Source organism: Nicotiana sylvestris, chromosome 11, assembly GCF_000393655.2.
Source record: "Nicotiana sylvestris chromosome 11, ASM39365v2, whole genome shotgun sequence".
NCBI lineage: Eukaryota > Viridiplantae > Streptophyta > Magnoliopsida > Solanales > Solanaceae > Nicotiana > Nicotiana sylvestris.
Window position 1 is genome coordinate 52,069,934 of NC_091067.1, and position 20,944 is coordinate 52,090,877.

A 20,944-nucleotide genomic window follows, 5' to 3' on the forward strand; every position below is an offset into this window, starting at 1 on the left:
TTCTTAGTAATATGATTCAGTTTAACACTTACATATGTGCCCAGCTACCAAACTGGGGCAGAAAATTTTCTTTGTTTTGTTTATTTTTTGGTGAAATCAGGTACCCACTTGGAGAATAGGGAATATATTTCAAGTCAGCAGTCAGTAGCCCGCCTGAAGAGCAAGGAATACATTTCAAGTCAGCAATCAGGAGCCCACCTGGAGAACAAGGGAGTATAACTCAAGTTTTAGTTTTCAAGTTCTTATTGATATTTGGTAATGTGGTTCATTTACACTTACATATGTGCCCAGATACCCAAACTGGGGCAGAAAAGTTTCTTTGTTTTTGTCTATTTTGTTGAAGTCAGGAGCCCACCTGGAGAGCAGGGAATACATTTCAAGTCAGCAGTCAGGAGCTCGCCTGGAGAGCAGGGAATAATTCCAGGTTCAGCAGTCAGGAGCCCGCTTGGAGAGCAGGGAATACATTCCAAGTCAGCAATCAGGAGCCCGCTTGGAGAGCAGGGAATACATTTCAAGTCAGCAGTCAGGAGCCCGCTTGGAGAGTAGGGAATACATTTCAGGTTCAGCAGTCGGGAGCCCGCCTGGAGAGCAGGGAATACATTCCAAGTCAGCAGTCAGGAACCCGCCTGGAGAACAGGGAATACATTTCAAGTTAGCAGTCAGGAGCTCGCCTAGAGAGCAGGGAATACATTTAAAGTCAGCAGTCAAGAGCCCGCCTAAAGAGCAGGGAATGCATTTCAAGTCAGCAATCAGGAGCCCGCCTGGAGAACAAGGGAGTACAATTCAAGTTTTAGCTTACAAGTTCTTATTAATATTTGGTAATACGATCCGTTTTACACTTACATGTGTGCCCAAATACCCAAACGGGGGCAGAAATTTTTCATTGTTTTTGTCTATTTTGTTGAAATCAGGCGCCCACCTGGAGAGCAAGGGAATACATTCAAGTTCAGCAATCAGGCGCCCACTTGGAGAGCAAGGGAATACATTCAAGTTCAGCAATCAGGCGCCCACCTGGAGAGCAAGGGAATACATTCAAATTCAGCAATCAGGCACCCACCTGGAGAGCAAGGAAATACAATTCAAGTTCATGCAATCAGGCGCCCACCTGGAGAGCAAGGGAATACATTCAAGTTCAGCAGTTAGGAGCCCACCTAGAGAGCAGGGGAATACAGTTCAACTTCAGCAGTCAGGCGTCCACTTGGAGAAAGGGAAAGCATCTCAAAGTATAATTTGAGTTCAGCAATCAGGCATCCACCTGGATAAAGGGAAAGCATCTCAGAATACAATTCAAGTTAGCAACAAAAGGAGCTCGCGGCAAAAATGCGAGTCAACAGTACGAGGTGATCCACAGAAGTTAGTCACCATAAAGAAAAAGGAGAAGGGCAAGAAGTTAATCCAAATGTAGAAGTTGATGGAGGATGTGAACTGCTTAAGACATGGTGGAAGTCACAAGCACTACATGTCCGGTCTTGACCCAAAAAGCTGAAAAAGAACGAGCTAGCACCTGCAGATAACAAGCACCAAGGTCAAATCTAAAGTCTGCATGAAGAACCATTCAAGACTCAAGATCATGCTTCAGAAAACTTATAGATAGGACTCTTGTAACTCATAGTTGAAAGGCTTAGTTAGTCTTCTTCATGTTTTGATTTTTGATGTAATAACAGGACTGGGAACCGGAACCTCCGCGGAATGGCACCTCGACCGGCTCTCTACCTTGGTATACTCCATCATCTCACTCACCTCTGAACTACACGTGGCCTGATTCCTTTATAGCCAAGGATATGAAGGCAGCTCAGATACCAGGGCTCAGTCACATTCCCCTCTCTCTTAGTTTTAGTCTCTCCAAATAAGGGTCGGGTCAAAAACCTGTCTAGTCAGTCTTTGTCTGAAAACTCTGTGCGTTTCCAGTCAAAGAGGGGCAGCTGTAGACATGTGATTTTTGACCTTCCCCAAGATTTTTCATATTTTAGCACATAAATATTTAATTAAGGCCTAATTTAGCTATTTCAACTCATTTTGACTATTTTACTTTATTTTATTACAAGAAAAATGAAAATTATAAAAAAGATTTTAGTTTATGTATTTTTCATAAATTTAAAAAAAAAAATATACAAAAATAGTACCTTATTTTTATCTTTATATAATTTCAGAAAAAACACAAAAAATAGTTTCATGTTTAGTTTAATTACTTAGGATTAGCTTTGGCATTGTGTAGTATTTCTATCTTATTTTAAAAGGCATTGTGTAGTCCAGGGACCCTTCTAGACTCTTCTTTAGGACAAAAAATAAATAAAAAGACCCTAAGGACCTAATACACAAAAGACCTAGGGACTAATTGGCAAATTAAACAAAATATAAACCTAGACCCTAAGCCTATATAGACTAACGCCAAAGAGACTCTAAGGGGACAGATTTTTTTCATTCAATCGGCCGTTACCTTCTTCTAAAAAGAAGACAAGCCCTTCATCTTCTTCATGGAGACAACAATGAAAAACCATAGCAAAACCCTAATAGACTACATACGCTGCTGACCCTTCTCCTTCTTCCCAATCTCAAAACACCATAGCAACCTTCTGCTCTACCCCAGAACTAACCATCGCCGAACAGCCCCCTCCTAGCGGTCACCTTCTTCTACACACAAGATGAGCGCCGGTGAGCAACCATAAGTGACCCTCCATCGTTCATTTCCTTTCAGCAAAACAACTGCCTTTGAAACCTGATTTTCTTCAACCAAGACACAAGAGCAGCCAAGATCCGCCAGTAACCACCCCAAATGACTCCATCTGCTCACTCCATCATCCTCGCCGCCAGCTACCCATCAACGCCCAGCTCCCCACCACCCATCTCATCATCTTTGACCCGCCGGACAGACCCAAAATCCAGCGCCCAGCCTTCCACCAATCGTTGTTCGTCACCAGCAACAGAAACACCACGCCAAATGACCACCCTCCATAGACACCCATGAAACAGAACAGCTAGTAAGTTTTATCAACTCAAGCTCGTTTAGCATATCTTTTCGGCGAGCTTCGAGTTCGTCGGAGGTCGTTGTCCAAGGAGTTCATTTCAGTTCCTCGTTCTTCTATTAACCCGGGAGAAGGTGTTAGGCATTCCTGGATTCCATGGTTCTAGCACGGTTGCTCAACTGTTATATTTGGCTTATTATCTGATTGTAACACATGATCAGATGTATGTGCATTTTAACTTTATAACCGCTTTTATTTAATTTTAAGGAAAAATTGCAACGTTATTTAAAATACGTCTCGAACCACGTCACATAAATGCACCCGCGGTCCTTGACACATTTTAACATTGTCGAGATTTGGATTTGGGTCACATAAATGCGCACCCGAATTTAAGGAAGTTAATTATTAAAATAACGCGCCTAAAGCGACTATGCATATTTGGATTATTTTCCTAATCTTTGAGATTATTGGGAAGGCCATGGTTATGGGAGTTATTGTGGGAAATCATACTAATTTTCATTTCTAATTATATAGAATTGACCAAGCATTTAAGAATAGATATGGCACCAAATTTCTAGCATAAACTTCAAAACATGATAAGAAAAGATCACTCTATGTAAACTGGAATTGGTCACATTTATACAAACAAACCTATTCACATTAAGAACAAGAATACATTTGAACAAAAAGTTTACTTCAATGACCTACCAAGAAAATACAACTAACCTATTAAGTACCGAAAATAAGTAATCCAGTATGACAAAGCTTAGATTGAAAACAGAACAATTATCAAAATTGAATATATAAGCACAAAAGTAGTCATGATTTTCATGTTCATGTAATAATACTGCTCCCAACCTATTGAGCCATTAAAGAAAGACTCACTTCTTTCATCATTTCGTTGGCAAAACTTGACCCAACAACACCAAAGTTTATACAAAAACACACGATCCATTCAAGGAACTAAGTGACTAAGTAATTAGAAAAGTCATATAATACTAATGTAAATGAAAGCGAGGAAAATGAATTACTTATCACTTTAATTCAATACATATCAAATGATGAGTTCAAAACAGTAAGCACCTAAAGTTAATTTAAAATAAAACTTTGATTCATGGGCTTCAATTAAGTGACAACAAACTTAAATATCCTCCAAAGAACAGTCAGAACATGAGAGGGAGCAATTACGAAAATGATATGAGCAGGAGCAATTACAACAATGCAACACCTAGAAGAAGAAAGCTCAAATATCAGATAAGATGACCATATATTCATCAATAAGGGGGAAAATTACAGCACCTTTTTAGACTGATACTCATACCTGGAATGCAAAAAAACTTGAACGCCAAAACAGAGGCTCAATACGATGAACTATCGACTGAACTCGAACCGAAAACCGATGACAGTACCTCGACGTACGACTGAAAAGGACTCCTTGGACAACGACCTCCGACGAACTCGCAGCTCGCCGAAAAGAGATGCTAAACAAGCTTGAGTTGATAAAACTTACTAGCTGTTCTGTTTCATGGGTGGCTATGGAGGGTGGTCGTTTGCCGTGGTGTTTCTGTTGCTGGTGACGGACAACGACTGGTGGAAGGCTGGGCGCTGGATTTTGGGTATGTCCGGCGGGTCAAAGCTGACGAGATGGGTGGTGGGGAGGTGGGCATTGATGGGAAGCTGGCGGCGAGGATGATGGAGTGAGCAGATGGAGTCGTTCGGGGTGGTTACTGGCGGATCTTGGTTGCTCTTGTGTCTTGGTTGAAGAAAATCAGGTTTCAAAGGCTGTTGCTTTGCTGAAAGGAAATGAACGATGGAGGGTCGCTTATGGCTGCTCAGCGGCGCTCATCTTATGTGTAGAAGAAGGTGACCGCTAGGAGGGGGTTGTCCAGCGATGGTTAGGTCTGGAGTAGAGCTGAAGGTTGCTATGGTGTTTTGAGATTGGGAAGAAGAAGAAGGGTCAGCGACGTGTGTAGTCTATTAGGGTTCTGCTAGGGTTTGTCATTGTTGTCTCCATAAAGAAGATGAAGGGGCTTGTCTTCTTTTTAGAAGAAGGTAACGGTTGATTCCATGAAAAACATCTGTCCGCTTAGAGTCTCTTAGGCGTTAGTCTATATAGGCTTATGGTCTAGGTTTATATTTTGTGTATTATGCCAATTAGTCCCTAGGTCTTTTGTGTATTAGGTCCTTAGGGTCTTTTTATTTATTTTTTGTCCTAAAGATGATTCTATAAGGGTCCCTAGACTACACAATGTCTTTTAAAATAAGATAGAAATACTACACAATGCCAAAGCTAATCCTACTTAATTAAACTAAACATGAAACTGGTTTTTGTGTTTTTTTTTTGAAATTATATAAACATAAAAATAAGGTACTATTTTTGTATTTATTTTTTTTAAAAATTATGAAAAATACATAAACTAAAATATTTTTTATAATTTTCATTTTTCTTGTAATAAAATAAAGTAAAATAGTCAAAATGAGTTGAAATAGCTAAATTAGGCCTTAATTAAATATTTATGTGCTAAAATATGAAAAATCTTGGGGAGGGTCAAAACTCACATGTCTACATCACCCAAACACACCATTAGGACACCCAATTATCTTAGCTCATTTTGTGGGAACACCATATGAGGTTCTCCCCCAGGTGTTAATGTCCGGTGCAGCTTCTAATATCTTCACCGCTCCCCCATGCTCGGCCACGGCACAGCCTACACTGCCTAGGCAGTTTTGACCCCTCAGCTTTCACCTTCCAAACACCCACTTTCCAAATGGAACCTCCTCAGTTTCCTACTTATACTTACCCTCAGCCACCCCAATTTGAATTCACTGCAGGGAAAGAAAAGACCACCAAAACTCCTGAGCAAGAAGAGATTGTGAGGAAGATGAGGAGTGTGGAGCAGAGTCTCAAAAGCATACAAGGCTTGAGTGGACATAAAAGTGTATCCTATGCCGACTTATGCATGTTTCCCCATGTACACCTACCATTGGGATTCAAAACCCCAAAATTTGAGAAGTATGATGGACACGATAATCCTATTGCTCATCTCAAGAGATATTGCAACCAGCTGCGAGGAGCTGGTGGAAAGGAAGAACTCCTCATGGCCTATTTCGGAGAAAGTCTGGTGGGCATCGCATCTGATTGGTACATGGACCAAGATATATCCCGCTAGCACATCTGGGATGATCTTGCTAGAGATTTCATCAGGCAGTTCCAATACAACATTGATATTGCTCCAGATAGGAACTCATTGACAAACATGAAGAAGATATCCTTGGAAAGCTTCCGAGAGTACGCACTTAAGTGGCATGAGCAGACTTCCAAGGTAAAACCTCCGATGGATGAGGTTGAAATGGTCACAGTTTTCCTCCAAGCTCAGGAAGCTGACTACTTCCAAAATATGATGTCCGCAATGGGCAAATCATTCGCTGAAACCATCAAGATTGGTGAAATGGTTGAAAATGGTTTGAAAACGGGTCGAATTTTAAGCCAATCTGCTATTAGAGCCACCTCCCAAGCCATTTAGGGTGGGTCTGGAGGAGTAGCGAAGGGCAAGAAAAAGGAAGAAACATCCATGGCAGCGTCGGGTGCAAGAAAACACCATACTCCTAGATCCTTTTTCTCAGAAAGAACACCACAGCACTACTACCCCCACCAAGATGTGGCCTATGCTCCTCAGCCATACCCGGTCATGAATGCTCAACCTTATGTCCGGCCACAACAACAAGCCCATCGGAACCAAGCTCCATTTCTCAGAAACCAGCCTCCTTACCAAGCCCACTACAATCCCCGACCTCCACAAAACAACTTCCGTGCCCAGGAGCCACCAAGGAAATCAAACTTCACTCCAATTGGCAAGTCTTATTCTAGCCTATTCCCAAAATTGGTCCAAATGGGTTTGTTGCAGCCCGTACCCCCAAATAGGCAAAACCTAGAATCACCCTCTTACCAACGTGGCACCCGATGCGCTTATCACTCAGGGGTTGAGGGGCATGATACAGAAAATTGTTGGACTTTGAAAAGAGCTGTGGAAGATTTGATAGAACAGAGGAAGATAGTGCTAAGGGATGAAGATATTCCCAATGTGACTAACAACTCACTGTCGGCCCACAACAACGGACCGATAATCAGAATGATTTGTGAGGATAAGGAATTTGACCCAGCGTTGAAGGCCATCATTGCCATTGCTGGTGTAGAAAAGAAACCAAAAGTTGCCCCGAAGCAAGACCAAAGGGAGGAAAAGGACAAAACCACTCCTCCAAAGTTAGAGGAGAAAGTTGAAGTTCAAACTGGGGTAGCGCCTCCCAAAGATGTTGTTCTCTATGTCCCACAAGGCTGCAAAGAAAAGTAGATGACTTTGAGTCCCCCTAGGAGATTCGAGTTGAACAAGATAACCCAGATGTATGTGGCCAAGGGGGCTTATGTGATGCGGGGGCCAATTAATCCACCAAGGCTGAATGAGCCTGTGGTTATTGGACGCGCGCCACAGAAGCCCATGACAGATCCTACTGTTGTGCCCTGGAACTACAACAAAATGGTGGTGACCTATAAGGGCAAATAAATCTCAAGATAAGTTCAAGAAAATAACCCCGTTGAAAAGTATTCTAATTTGGACGAGGTGAACAATGTCACTAGAAAGCGCTTCCCATCTAAGAAGCCCGTGAGTGCCGAAGAAGCGGAGACCTTCTTTCAAAAGATGAAAATGGCAGATTATGAGGTGATCAACAAGATTCAAAATTTCCCGAATATTTCTCCTTGTTGGCTTTGTTGATGAACTCCGCCGAACATCAGAAGGTACTGATCAAAACCCTTAACGAAGCATATGTGCCTGTTGAGACTTCTGTAGAACAGTTGGAGAGGATGGCAGAAAGGTTTTTCGCAATTAACCAGATTTCCTTCAGCAAAAATGACTTGCTCCCAGAAGGGGCCGCACATAACAAAGCCTTGCACCTGACAGTCAAATGCGAAGGGTACTATGTGAAAAGGGTTATGTTGGACGCAGGCTCTGGGGTAGACATCTGCCCACTCTCAACTCTACAGTGCATGGAAATCGGGGCCGAAAGAATTCGTCCCAACAATGTCTGTGTACGGGCTTTCGATGGTATAAAAAGGGACACAATTGGAGAGATCGATCTAATTCTGACCTTCGGCCCAGTAGACTTAGAAGTAACCTTCTAGGTTGTGGACATGGACACATCCTACAATTTTCTTTTGGGGAGGCCATGGATTCATGCAGCGGAGGTTGTACCCTCTACCCTTCATCAGATGGTAAAATTTGAGCATGAAGATCAAGAGATTGTGGTCCACGAGGAAGACGAGCAATCAATTTATCGGGACCCATCAGTCCCATGTCTTGAAGCGAGAGAGGGGAGTGAGCACATATTTTATCAGGCCTTTGAAATTGTGGTCGTCGACTAGTACGAAGAGGGAAACCCTTGCCCCCAACACTTTCTTTCTAATGCATCAATCATGGTGGCCAAAGAAATGATCAGACATGGCTTCAAACCGGGGAAGGGGCTCGGGAAATCATTGCAAGGAATAACTGAACCTGTCACCCTGACCGCCAGTGAAAAGTTCTTTGGGATAGGTTTCTGACCCACTCCAGCTGATGTAAAATGGGCAAATGATAGAAAGAATGATGGTTGGGTTTTGCCTCATCCGGTGCCGCATCTGTACAGAACATTTGTCAAGCCAAAATACCATGAGGAAGAAGAATATGAGGCTTTCACGGCCGAAGAGATTGAAGAGATCTGTGGGACAATGAGGAAGATACTATATGAAACCCACATGGTCAAGCCGGGGAAGGGCTCAAGCACCGCTGGGGTGCTGTATATGGGACCTAACGCCAAGCTACAAAATTGGAAGGCTACGCCATTCCCAATTAGGCGGGAGTCCCGGTAGACCTGTCCTGCCATCTTTTCTGTATCACGAGTTATCTCAGGGTGTAACTCAAATATTTTATTTAGTTTCTTGTCTTTTAATTTTCCAATGTAAACCCTGTATCTTCAAATTCCAAGAAATGAAATCAATATTTCATCGTTCATCTTTCTTCTTTCTGATTTTGTTATTTTTCTCTTTTATTTCTTCTTTCAGTTCTAATAATGCGACTTTAAATAACATGACATGCTTGCGGACTTCATGCCCAGATCCAAACACGTTGTCTAACTATGAAATAATGAACAAAGAACCGGAGTACGATGAATAGGAGGCTTTTAGGGAAATAAATCAAGAATTGGAACAATTTGAAAATAAACCTAAGCCGAACTTAAATGATACCGAGCCGGTTAATTTGGGTAGTTCTGAAGAAGTCAGGGAAATCAAGATAAGCATTTACGCAGATGAGAAAACCCGGGACGCTTTGGTTCAACTCTTGTTTGAATTCAAAGATGTATTTGCTTGGTCGTATGATGACATGTCAGGACTAAGTGTTGATTTTGTGGTTCACAAGTTTCCAACATACCCCGATTGTCCCCCTGTCCAGCAAAATCAAAGATAATTTAAAATAGATATCAGTGATAAGATCAAAGAAGAGGTCACGAAGCAGTTGAAAGCGGGGGTGATCCGAGTGGTCCTATACACCACTTGGCTAGCTAATGTAGTCCTAGTGCCGAAGAAAGACGGGAAGACCCGGGTATGTGTGGATTACATAGATTTAAATAAGGCAAGTCCCAAAGATAACTTCCCTTTGCCGAACATCCGCATCCTTATTGATAACTGCGCCAAACATGAGATATAGTCCTTCGTGGATTGTTATGCAGGATATCACCAGGTGTTGATGGATGAAGAAAATGCAGAGAAGACAGCTTTTACCACACCTTGGGGAACATACTGTTACAGAGTCATGCCATTTGGTTTGAAGAACGTTGGGGCGACCTATATGAGGTCCATGACTACGATTTTTCATGATATGATGCACCAAGAGATAGAGGTGTATGTGGATGATGTGATCATCAAATCCAAAACCCAGGACGACCACGTTCAGGACTTGAGAAAGTTCTTTGAGCGGCTGCGCAAATATGATTTGAAGCTAAACCCAGCCAGATGTGCATTTGGGGTACCATCCGGCAAACTCCTAGGATTCATCCTTAGTCGGAGGGGCATCAAGTTAGACCCAACAACGATAAAGTCTTTCGAGATTTGCCTCCTCCGAAAACCAAGAAGGATGTTATGAGTTTGTTGGGTAGATTGAACTACATCAGCCGATTCATTGCCCAGTTGACATACACATGTGAACCCATATTCAAATTCCTAAAGAAAGACGCGACGGTCAAGTGGACAGAGGAATGTCAAGAAGCTTTTGATAAAATCAAGGAATATCTGTCAAACCCGCCAGTCTTGGTCCCACCTGAGCCAGGAAGGCCTTTGTTCTTGTACCTGATAGTCTTGGAAAATTCTTTCGGTTGCGTCCTTGGGCAACACGATGTGACCGGAAAAAGAGAGCAGGACATTTACTATCTGAGCAAGAAATTCACCAGTTATGAAGCCAAATACACTTTGTTGGAAAGGACTTGCTGCGCTTTGACTTGGGCCGCTCAGAAGCTGAGGCATTATTTGCAAGCCTACACCACTTTCCTCATAACTAGGTTGGATCCTTTAAAATACATATTCCAGAAGCCAATGCCCACTAGGAGGCTAGCAAAGTGGCAGATCCTGCTTACGGAATTCGACATAGTATATGTCACTCGCACGGCAATGAAATCCCAGGCGTTAGCAGATCATTTGGCTAAAAATCCTGTCGATGACGAATACCAACCTTTGAATACTTACTTCCCGGATAAAGAGGTAAACTTAGTTGAGGCGATATCCGAATAAATCAATGCTTGGAAAATGTTCTTCGATGGAGCTGTAAACACAAAAGGTGTTGGAATTGGGGCAATCTTGATCTCGCCAACTGGTCAGCATTACCCGGCCACAGCTAGGCTTCGGTTTTTCTGCACAAACAACACTGCCGAGTACGAAGCTTGCATTATGGGTATGAACATGGCAATCGACCAAGATGTCGAAGAACTGTTAATCATGGGAGACTCAGATTTGATTATCCGACAAGCTCAAGGAGAATGGGAAACCTGAGACGTCAAGCTTATTCTTTATAGGCAATATGTGGAAGAACTTGGCAAGCGATTCAAGTCAATAGAGTTCAGGTACATTCCTCGCTGCCACAATGAACTAGCCGATGCACTTGCCACCTTAGCCTCAATGCTGCCATACCCAGGCAATGTCCACATTGATCCCTTGGAAATCCAAATTCGGGAAACGCATGGTTATTGTAATATAGTTGAAACAGCACCAAATACTGAACCATGGTATCATGACATCAAAAGGTTTTTGAAAATGCAAGAATACCCCGAGCAAGTCAGTAGAGACCAGAAGAGAACCATTAGGCGACACACGAGTGGTTTCTTTTTGAGTGGTGATGTCTTGTACAAGAGAACTCCAGACCTCAACTTGTTAAGATGTGTTGACGCAGAAGAGGCTGGAAGAATCATGCATGAGGTACACGCGGGAGTATGCAGACCCCACATGAACGGATATGTTTTAGCAAAGAAAATCCTTCGACCGGGCTATTACTGGATAACCATGGAAAAGGACTATTTCAGCTTTGTCCGGAAGTGTCATCAATGTCAGGTACACGGTGATTTGATTCATGAACCTCCCACAGAACTGCATCCCATGTCAGCACCTTGGCCATTTTTTGCTTGGGGTATGGACGTCAATGGGCCAATCGAGCCGAAAGCCTCAAATGGGCACAGATTCATACTAGTTTCCATTGACTACTTCACGAAATGGGTTGAAGCCATCACTCTCAAATTCGTCACCAAGAAAGCTATGGTAGATTTCGTGCACTCCAGTCTTATCTACCGTTTTGGCATTCCTGCAACTATTATCACAGACAATGCTACAAATTTGAATAGTCATTTGATGGGAGAGATATGTGAACAATTCAAGATAACGCACTGAACTCTACTCCTTATCGGCCCAAAGTCAATAGTGTCATCGAAGCAGCAAACAAAAATATCAAAAAGATTTTGAGAAAGATGATTCAAAGTTCCAGGCAGTGGCATGAAAAGTTGTCGTTTGCATTGGTGGGATATCACACTACTGTGCGCACGTCAATTGGGGCCACCCCGTATCTTTTGGTTTATGGCACTGAAGTCGTAATACCCGTAGAGGTTGAAATCCCCTCTCTCCGGATCATTGTTGAAGCTGAAATTGAAGACAGTGAGTGGGTTAAAACCCGTCTGGAACAATTAACCTTGATCGATGAAAAGTGAATGGCCGCGGTCTGCCACGAGCAGTTATACCAGCAAAGAATGGCCCGTGCCTACAACAAGAAAGTGCGGCCTAGAAATTTTGAAGTGGGGCAACTCGTTTTATGATGTATCCTTCCCCATCACCAGGAAGCAAAAGGAAAATTTGCTCCTAATTGGAAGGGCCCATACATCATCAGAAAGATATTTCCAAAAGGGGCATTGTATCTGCGCGATATCGAAGGAAATGATCCCGAAGCAGTTGTAAATGCGGATGCAGTCAAAAGGTACTATGTTTAGGTTTTCTATAGCGACAACCTTGTCCGATTAGGATGACGAAGGCTTTCATTCTCGCTACCCAAACACTATCCACCCTTTGCAAACCCATTTGAGCCGGTTACTCTTCTTTGATTACCCTCTTCGTAACCTTAAAGAGTAAAAAAAAAAGAAAAAAAAAGCAAAAACAACAAAACAAAATGTTTCCCTGAACTATGTTCAACTTGATTCCGAAAGGATACGTAGGCAGCTTATCCCTGGGGTTCAGTCACACCAAAATAAAAAGCTAATTTTCCCCAAAAAGTAAAACTGGGGCAGATGATATAATGGTTCGGCGATGATCCCGCCGAACGGTTCCAAAGTTGTAACACGATCCAACTCTCGTTTTTAGCCGAAACGTGTCCAAGTCCTTCTGATCAATCGGCAAAGGCGTCGGAATTAGAAAACAGTTCTGCTTGGATCTGATACCATCAAAATGAGAGAAATAAAATGAGAAAGTCTTATCAGTGAAAACCTACGGGCACCATAAGGCAACGGTGAGCAGAGAAATTGAAAATGAGAGAGCTTGGTTAGTGAAAACTCGTAAAGAGCACTATCAGGCGACGGTGAGAAGAGAAATAAGAGAGGTCGATCGGCGAAACCCACAAAGGGCGCTGTTGATCGAAAAGAAGAAACCCCTCACCACCACTGGTGTTGAAAGAGTCTTGGCAAGGTTTCTTGGTTTCAGAACACGGGTCGCAATGAGTTCATTAGAAGTTGAATGGTTGTGCAGATCGGGCATCCAGTCCAAGAAGCATGTCATGCCTATTGAAGTCCGTATGCATCTCTGATAAGTCCTTCCTTCCTCCCCGAAAGGGACATTTCTCATTAAATTAATTTTCTTTTCCTTTAATTACTTTTTCTTGAATCCCTTTCGGTCTAACTTTGTTCCGAAACTGATACAAAGAAAAGGTGGCAAGATTAGTTTTACAGGTTTCCGATTAATAAAAGCCAAGTCCAAGAAAGTACCCAGCCTCAGCGGGTGCATCAAGTCGATCCCGGCTGGCCATGATGGACGATGCTCTGAAACCAGAGTTATTGAAAATGAAAAGAAATCCAAGTTAAAAGCCCTAGAGGCAGAATAAAGTGGAAGGGTCAAAGCCCCATACGGGTGAGCCGTCATGAGAAATTTTGAAAAGTTGAGTTCCTCGATTTTAGGAGAGAGACCAAACTTCGGGAAAGCCAGCAAACATGAAAGGTTATCACCAAAAGAGTTGGGCCGAGATCAAGCGATCAAAACAATCAAGGCCATAAAACCAACCACTGTTTCAAACTAAAAAATTGTTCTTTGATTTGAAAACAGGAAACTGGGTGCAGTTCAAAACATCCCTGCAAGAAGCAGGTGCAATAAAAGCAAGGCACACAGAAATCAAAATGGTTCTGCAGCAAAAAAAAAAAAGTTGACCCGAAAAGGGAAGTCCTTTTAAATTCTTCATTCATTCCCCTAAATAAAATGAAAGTGAGGTAATGAAAACAAGAAGAAGAAAAATTCCAAAAGTGTGGTATCCTAGGGTCTCCAATCTCTAGCTACGTTCTTCCAACATAGGGTCTCATTCCCTAGTCACTCCCAACATAACCTGGTAATCTTTTTCATTATAGGGTTCCACTCCCTAGTCGATCTCTGGCATAACCGAAGGACCTTTTTTCTTTTATCCCGGAATAACCCGTGGATCTACCTGGCATGACCTAAGGACCTTTTTCTTTTATCTCGGCATAACCCGTGGATCTCCCTGGCATAACCCAAGGACCTTTTTTCTTTTATCCCTGCATAACCCATGGATCTTCCTGGCATAACCCAAGGACCTTTTTTTTCTTTTATCCCGGCATAACTCGTGGATCTCCCTGGCATAACCCAAGGACCTTTTTTATTTTATCCTAGTATAACCCGTGGATCTCCCTAGCATAATCCAAGGACCTTTTTTCCTTTATCCCGACATAACCTGTGGATCTCTCTAGCATAACCCAAGGACCTTTTATCCTGGCATAACCCATGGACCTCCCTAGCATAACCCAAGGACCTTTTTCTTTTATCCCCGCATAACCCATGGACCTCCCTGGCATAACCCAAGGACCTTTTTCTTTTATCCCGGCATAATCCGTGGACCTCCCGGCATAACCCGAGGACCTTTTTCTTTTCTACCGGCATAACCCGATGACTTTTCCGGCATAACCTGGGGACCCTTTTTCTTTTCAGGCATAACCTGGTCAACTTTCCAGCATATCCTGGCAATCCTCCCAATTTAGGGCTTCACACCCTACTTCCAGGAAAACACAATCCTGATTTTTATTGCTTTCAATAAAGAGATATCTTGGATTTGTGTTGCAAATAACTGACAAAATTTTCCTAGTGCAAACTGGGGCAGAAAAATTTCGTTCATTTGCTTATTTTGGTGTTTGAGCAGGTTTTACCTCAAGGCACAGGATTAGAGATGACCAAAAGAATGAGTCTCAATTCGAAATAAAAAAAAAAAGAAAAGAGCAAAAGAAGTGAACTTAGGGTGCCGAAGTGGACAAAGATGTGGACTGCTCATGATATGATTGAGGTCACAGGCTTCGCATGACCCGCTTTGATCCAAAAGATGAAGAGAGAACTAGCACACGCAGCTGACGAGCACCAAGATTTAGATCGGAGTCCACAACAAAGTCAGCTAAGACTCGGGATCAAGCCTCAAGAGATCTATAGATAGGAATCTTGTAACTCGTAGTTAGTAGGCCTAGTTAGCTTAGTTTTTTGATTTTCTTTTGGAGTAATAAGGAAGCCAGCAAGCAGTAGCAGCAACGACAACAATGAAATCACAACTCCTGGTAGCCCCAGCTACCAAAATTTCCAGAACTACACTGACCTGATTCCTTTATAGCCAAGGATATGTAGGCAACCTTTGAAGCAAATTTCGGTCAGACACTTTCCAAAAATGCTTCACAAGGAGTATCAAGCAGGCAAAAATCCTCATAGTTGCGCATTTTATCTTTGCCCGAAAACCCTTCGTGTCTCCGAGCAAAGAGGGGCAGCTGTGAGCACGTGATTTTTACTTCGCGTGAATTACTCTTACAAAATTCCCGAAATTGGGATTTTTCTTTTAATTATTTGTTTTTTAGGAATTATTGCATGATTTTGTGTTTGTTTGCATTTTTGTGTGCATGTTTAATTTATTTAATGCATAGAAATACAAAATATATTGCATTTACATTTAGGGCCCTATTTTATATTTTTAGGTTAATTAGTTAATTAATGTTGCAAAACAATGAAAGAAAAATAACAAAAAATGGCTCTTTTTGCATTTTTACTTTTTAATTTTGAATTTATCATATTTTTTATTTTTAAATTAGGACTTAATTAATTTTGAAGAAGCAATTAGTTAGTTTTGGAGTTAAATCAGGTCCTTTTATTATAATTTGTATTTAACAAAAAACTAAAAAAAAAGATAAAAGAAAAGGAAATGAAAGAAATTAGAGTTATTAATAAAAGACTACTTTTTGGGCTCTTTCCTATTAATGTTTCCACCCAGTTAAAACCTTTCCAATACCCGTCCAAAATCCCCATAACCCGGCCCAAACCGACCATACCCGGTTCAGCATTCCCCTCAACCTAAACGACCCCGTTTTGGACATGATCAATTACGACCGTTGGATCTCACTAATCCAATGGTCCGGAACTCGGGAGTTAATAATATATATATGTCCGAACAACCCCCTACCCTATCCAATGGTCTCCTTCACAACCCCTCTCCTAAGAACCCTAATGACCGCCGCCTCCAAATTCTCCACCCAAAGCCATGGCGGCGCCACCACAAGATGACCCCAAACTAACACCAAATACTCTCCTCACCCCCCTCTTTCTAAATCCCCAATCCATTCCTCTCAAATCCTTCTAGAAATGCTCGAATTTTAGATCAAATATCGAAACCCTAGCGCTTGCCAACCTTCCCTGGTGGCGGGGCCGCCTCTGTTCGACCCCAAATTCACACCCCTGAACCCCTACCACTTCCTCTCAACTAATTTCTACTCCTTGTCTCTCAAATCCTTCACAAATGGTTCGAATAATAAATCAGAGGAAGAGCCCTAATTCCACAACTCAAAATTCAACGGGCCTATGAGGATTTTTGGATTGTACTGGACCTTATTCCTATGTTTTCACACGAAAACACAAGATTAAGGTCTAATATGGTCAAGAATCGAAGGATTTCATCAAGTGTTTTCAAGTCCATTCAGAGCTTCACGGGTATTTCTTTTTCATTTTTCTTCTGTTAAAGTTTCTCTACTTTTCTTTTCGTTGTTCACCTTGCATTGTCCTCTGTTTGCCCTCTTCTTTTAGACTCTTTTTGCTTTCCCAGTTTCAGAATCATTCTTTACATGCATGATTAGTTTTTCTCTTTTTAATTAGCTTAAACAGGTTGTTAGTAATTTAGTTTCAATTTTATTAAGTGTTAGTTGCATTAGTTGAATTTCCAAAATTGCTTGAATTGCTTCTGCTTCTTTATTTTGTTAGTTTGATTGTTGTTTTAGTTTGAGTCTCATACCTTGAAGTTTAGGTTTGGGCTAGACTCCTAAATGGGTCAGCCTAGGGTCAACTTGACCCACAATTTGTCTAGGGTTTAGGGGGTAAAAAAATAGGGAAGCTAAGGGGTAAAATGGGTAGACCACCTAGAGAATCTTTCCCTAACTACCTTAGGAAGCTTCCTAGAAAGCTGAAAATAGCCTTGCTTGGATATCAAGTCAGAAAATAAGGGACTAACTAGCAAAAAGAAAAACCAAGAAAGGACTAAATTGAAAAACTAAACCCATAAGGCTGCCTTAGTAACTTGCCTATAAAGGCATAGTTACCTGAGGCTCAATTCAGAGGGGAGAGAGCGAGAAAATCAGAAAAAACACCAGACGGCTAAAGTTTAGGAAGAAAATACCATTCCATTAGAATTCTGCCCTGAATTTTAAGTTGTTCTTTGATTACAAAACAATTTCTGAATCATTTTGAGTGAAAATGGCTTGATCTTGTGCTGGAAAAGCTTTGGGTTCAGTTTGTTTGAAGTTTTCACTGTTCCATTGATCTCTGGTTTTGGATTTCTGAAAGTTTTCAAAGTTCTGAAGCATTTTTTTGTTCACTTGAGGTTGAATATGAGTTGATTTGCGTTTGGAAACTAGTTCAAAGTTGGGTCCTAGGGTTTGTTGTGTGTCAACTTGTGTTGAGTTTGGGTTTTGCTGATTGTTACTCAAATCTAATGCTGTGTTACTAAGCTGCTAGCTAACTGTCCCTGCTTGGTATTGGTTCTATCTCGTTACAGGTACACACTGTAAAGCTATTGATTGTTGAATGTTGGATTCGATTAAAAATGAGAAAGAAGGATTTGAAAGCCCCATTTCAACTGTCTTTTATTCCTTTCTATTTCACTTTGGATTTATTTTCTATTTGAAGTATGCTATACTGTTTAGATAATCTGTGTGTTAAGTAGATAACTTCATTTATAAATGAATTGGGACTGTTGTAAGACTGAATCCACCCATGTAGAAGTAGTTTGATAATTGTAATTGGTCGTATTCAATTGCTCATGTGTTCACCCATTAGTTTGGCTGAATGTGTTCTTGGACTTCTGAGTATTGCAATTGTGATTTAAGGAAAATGATCCGTAGCATTGCAATAATAGGTGTAGTTTCATTTTAATTTGATTATGAGCAGGTTTAATTGGAACTCGTGGGTTTGTAATGTTCAATCAATAGTTTCAAACTTGAAGAACAAAAGTTCAATTCCATTTATATGTAGTGGCTAACTGAAATGTATGTAGTGCTTTGGGGCTGTAAAGTTGAATGAAATTTGGCCTTTGTGTTGTTGCGTGGGTTCGACCCAGTAACCCTTTCTGCTGGCTGAAGCTAGTTTTGCTTTAATTTGGGTTCTCTCGTAGACCTTATCTTGGACTGATGATCATTTGCAATTCAAAAGAGTACTACAGTCTATTGGGCCTCACAGTAGGCCCAAGTTTATCTTTAAAACATTAATTCTTCTTCTCAAAGTTATATTTTGTTGGTTTGCACCATAATATAGTCTTGGCCCTTTAATGTTTAGATAGTTGAGTTTCTTCTTTAAACAACTGAGGTGAGCCATATTAAACAACTGAGGTGGCCCTCCGAATTTTAGCTTGAATATCCTTTAAAAATGGAATTGAGGTGTGCCGCGCCAAATAAAATCTCAAATGCGCAACCCTCATTTAATTATTTCTTTTAAAATACTTAGAACTCGAGGCATGCCATTTAGCAAACTTCCATGGCCCTCGCAAAGCTAAAACGCGTAGTTGCTTTAGGTGCGTATTTTAATAATAATACCTTCCTAAACTCGGGTGTGCATTTCATGTGACCCAACTCTAAATCTCACAGCATTAAATAAAATGTGTCACAGACCGCGGGTGCATTTCATGTGGTGTGGTCCAAAGACGTATTTTAGGTAACATTGAATCTCTCTAAAATTAATCAAAAGTGGTTAATAATTTAAAATTATACCATAGGCTAAACATGTTTCAAAACCAGATAATAGGATAATTATGATAGTTTAAGCGACTGTGCTAGAACCACGGAATCCGGGAGTGCCTAACACCTTCCCTCGGGTTAACATAATTCCTTACTCAGAATTTCTGGTTTGCAGACTTCAAAAGGAATGTCGAAATTTCCTCGATTTGGAATTTAAAATAAACCGGTGACTTGGGACACTAGAAAACAAACTATTCCAAGTGGCGAGTCTGAACAAAAATGAATAAATAATCTCATTTCGAATAATGTCACTTAAATTGGAAAAACTCCCTTGTACTACCTTCGGGTGTATAAAAAAGAGGTATGACAATCGCGAGTCTCCAAAATGAGTCATTACAAAGTAGATATTTAGGATGACGCCATTCCATACAAATGTGAGGCCCAACACATGTGGCATTTGAAGATTATCGTGGAAAAGGATACCATCAAGCTAGATCGATATCACATAGGTCATGTGTACTTCTACCCATATGGTTAGAAGATAACATAGCAGAAATAGTCGAGCCAGGGGTTGGTCAAGGAAATAGGGTCATAGATGAGGCTGTTGAAGCACAGGTGAAGTATGAGAGGCTACGCAAAAGAGTCCTTGAGTCTGAAGCCAGACATTTGGAACAACACAAGTTAGACATGGAGTCAATTAATGAGTGGAGGGAAATGGCTAGAAGGTCGACAGAAAGGTTGGAATATTTGGAGTAGGGTCTAATGGAACTGGAAGGAAAGATGAGGAAAAGGGTCGTAGACTGTCAGAATGCAGAGGGCAACGAAGGAGGACACCTAGCAAGGGCGTACCTGCTGCTGGACATGCACGACCTGGGGAATCTGATCAACAGAGCCAAGAGGGTCAAGTATGGAAAAGGTCCCTCTGAGACCAAGTAGATTAGGTTTATCTGTTTTTGAATCGTTTTGGAATTTGAATGTAATAAGGCAGATGCCACTAATAACTCATTTATTTATTGTCGTTTTTAGGTTCATATTATTTATTACATTAATGAAATAAGGAATTTAGTGATATTAAATTTCTCTAAATCTACTTGTCACTAGGCCTACCTCGGGCACAACGAGTTTCCCCAAATTAGGATGCAAATTTACATTTCTGCAATACGTATTTAAATACTGCAAATACTTTTCAGAATCCTTATTGACTTGTTTACCTTTTGTTTTTTTTCTTTATTTTTGATTATTATCATCCCCTAAGGTTGGTTCGCACGTACTGACATCATCAACATATCACACCAGATCTATAGGCCCTCCACCTCGTCCTCCTCCAAGTCATCCAAAAAGCAAGGGAAAGGCTAAGATGGATGATATGAGTGGTATCCGGAAATAAAATGTTGGGCACATGGAGAATATTGAAACTTCAGACGGTCGGAGTACTCCGACACAAAATGACTTGGTCCTACGGTTGGAACAAAAGATACTAGAATTGCAAGGGGAGCTTGAGCAGGTCCGCAACCTGGAAAACCTTCCCCTCACCCTAAACGTCCCAGACATTAACCAACAAAATGTTCAAAACCCAGTGCCTCCTCAAAACACACCAAACCAACATTCGCAAAATCCTCCCGCATTCTACCAATACGCAACACCTCCCTAAAATCCTAATCGTCCACCAGTACCAACTCCCCTTCAACACTAGCATCTCCTGACTCAGTACCCACAAACCACTTACCATACTCCTTAGAATACCCCACAATCCATCCCTGATCTGCAAAATTCAACTAATGATCACCACTACACTCAAACCCTCGACACCCACCAAAACAATCCCATTTATGTGGAAACCTTACCCCACTCCACTCAACCAATCTCATATACACCAAAATTCGCCAAGAAGGACCTGCTCATTAAGAATATGGCGGAAGAGCTCAAGAAGCTCACAAGCTGAGTCCAGGGTGTCGAAGGAAGCAAAGGTA

General features: G+C 41.4%; 1 protein-coding gene across 1 annotated transcript; it reads left to right on the forward strand.

Annotated features, from left to right (window-relative positions):
- Positions 1 to 5,731: 5,731 nt before the first annotated feature.
- Positions 5,732 to 6,487, forward strand: LOC138881032 (uncharacterized). The gene is made up of 2 exons (XM_070161232.1): positions 5,732 to 6,085; positions 6,173 to 6,487. Exons 1-2 carry the CDS (start codon positions 5,732 to 5,734, stop codon positions 6,485 to 6,487), a joined length of 669 nt encoding a protein of 222 aa, XP_070017333.1.
- Positions 6,488 to 20,944: the final 14,457 nt, after the last annotated feature.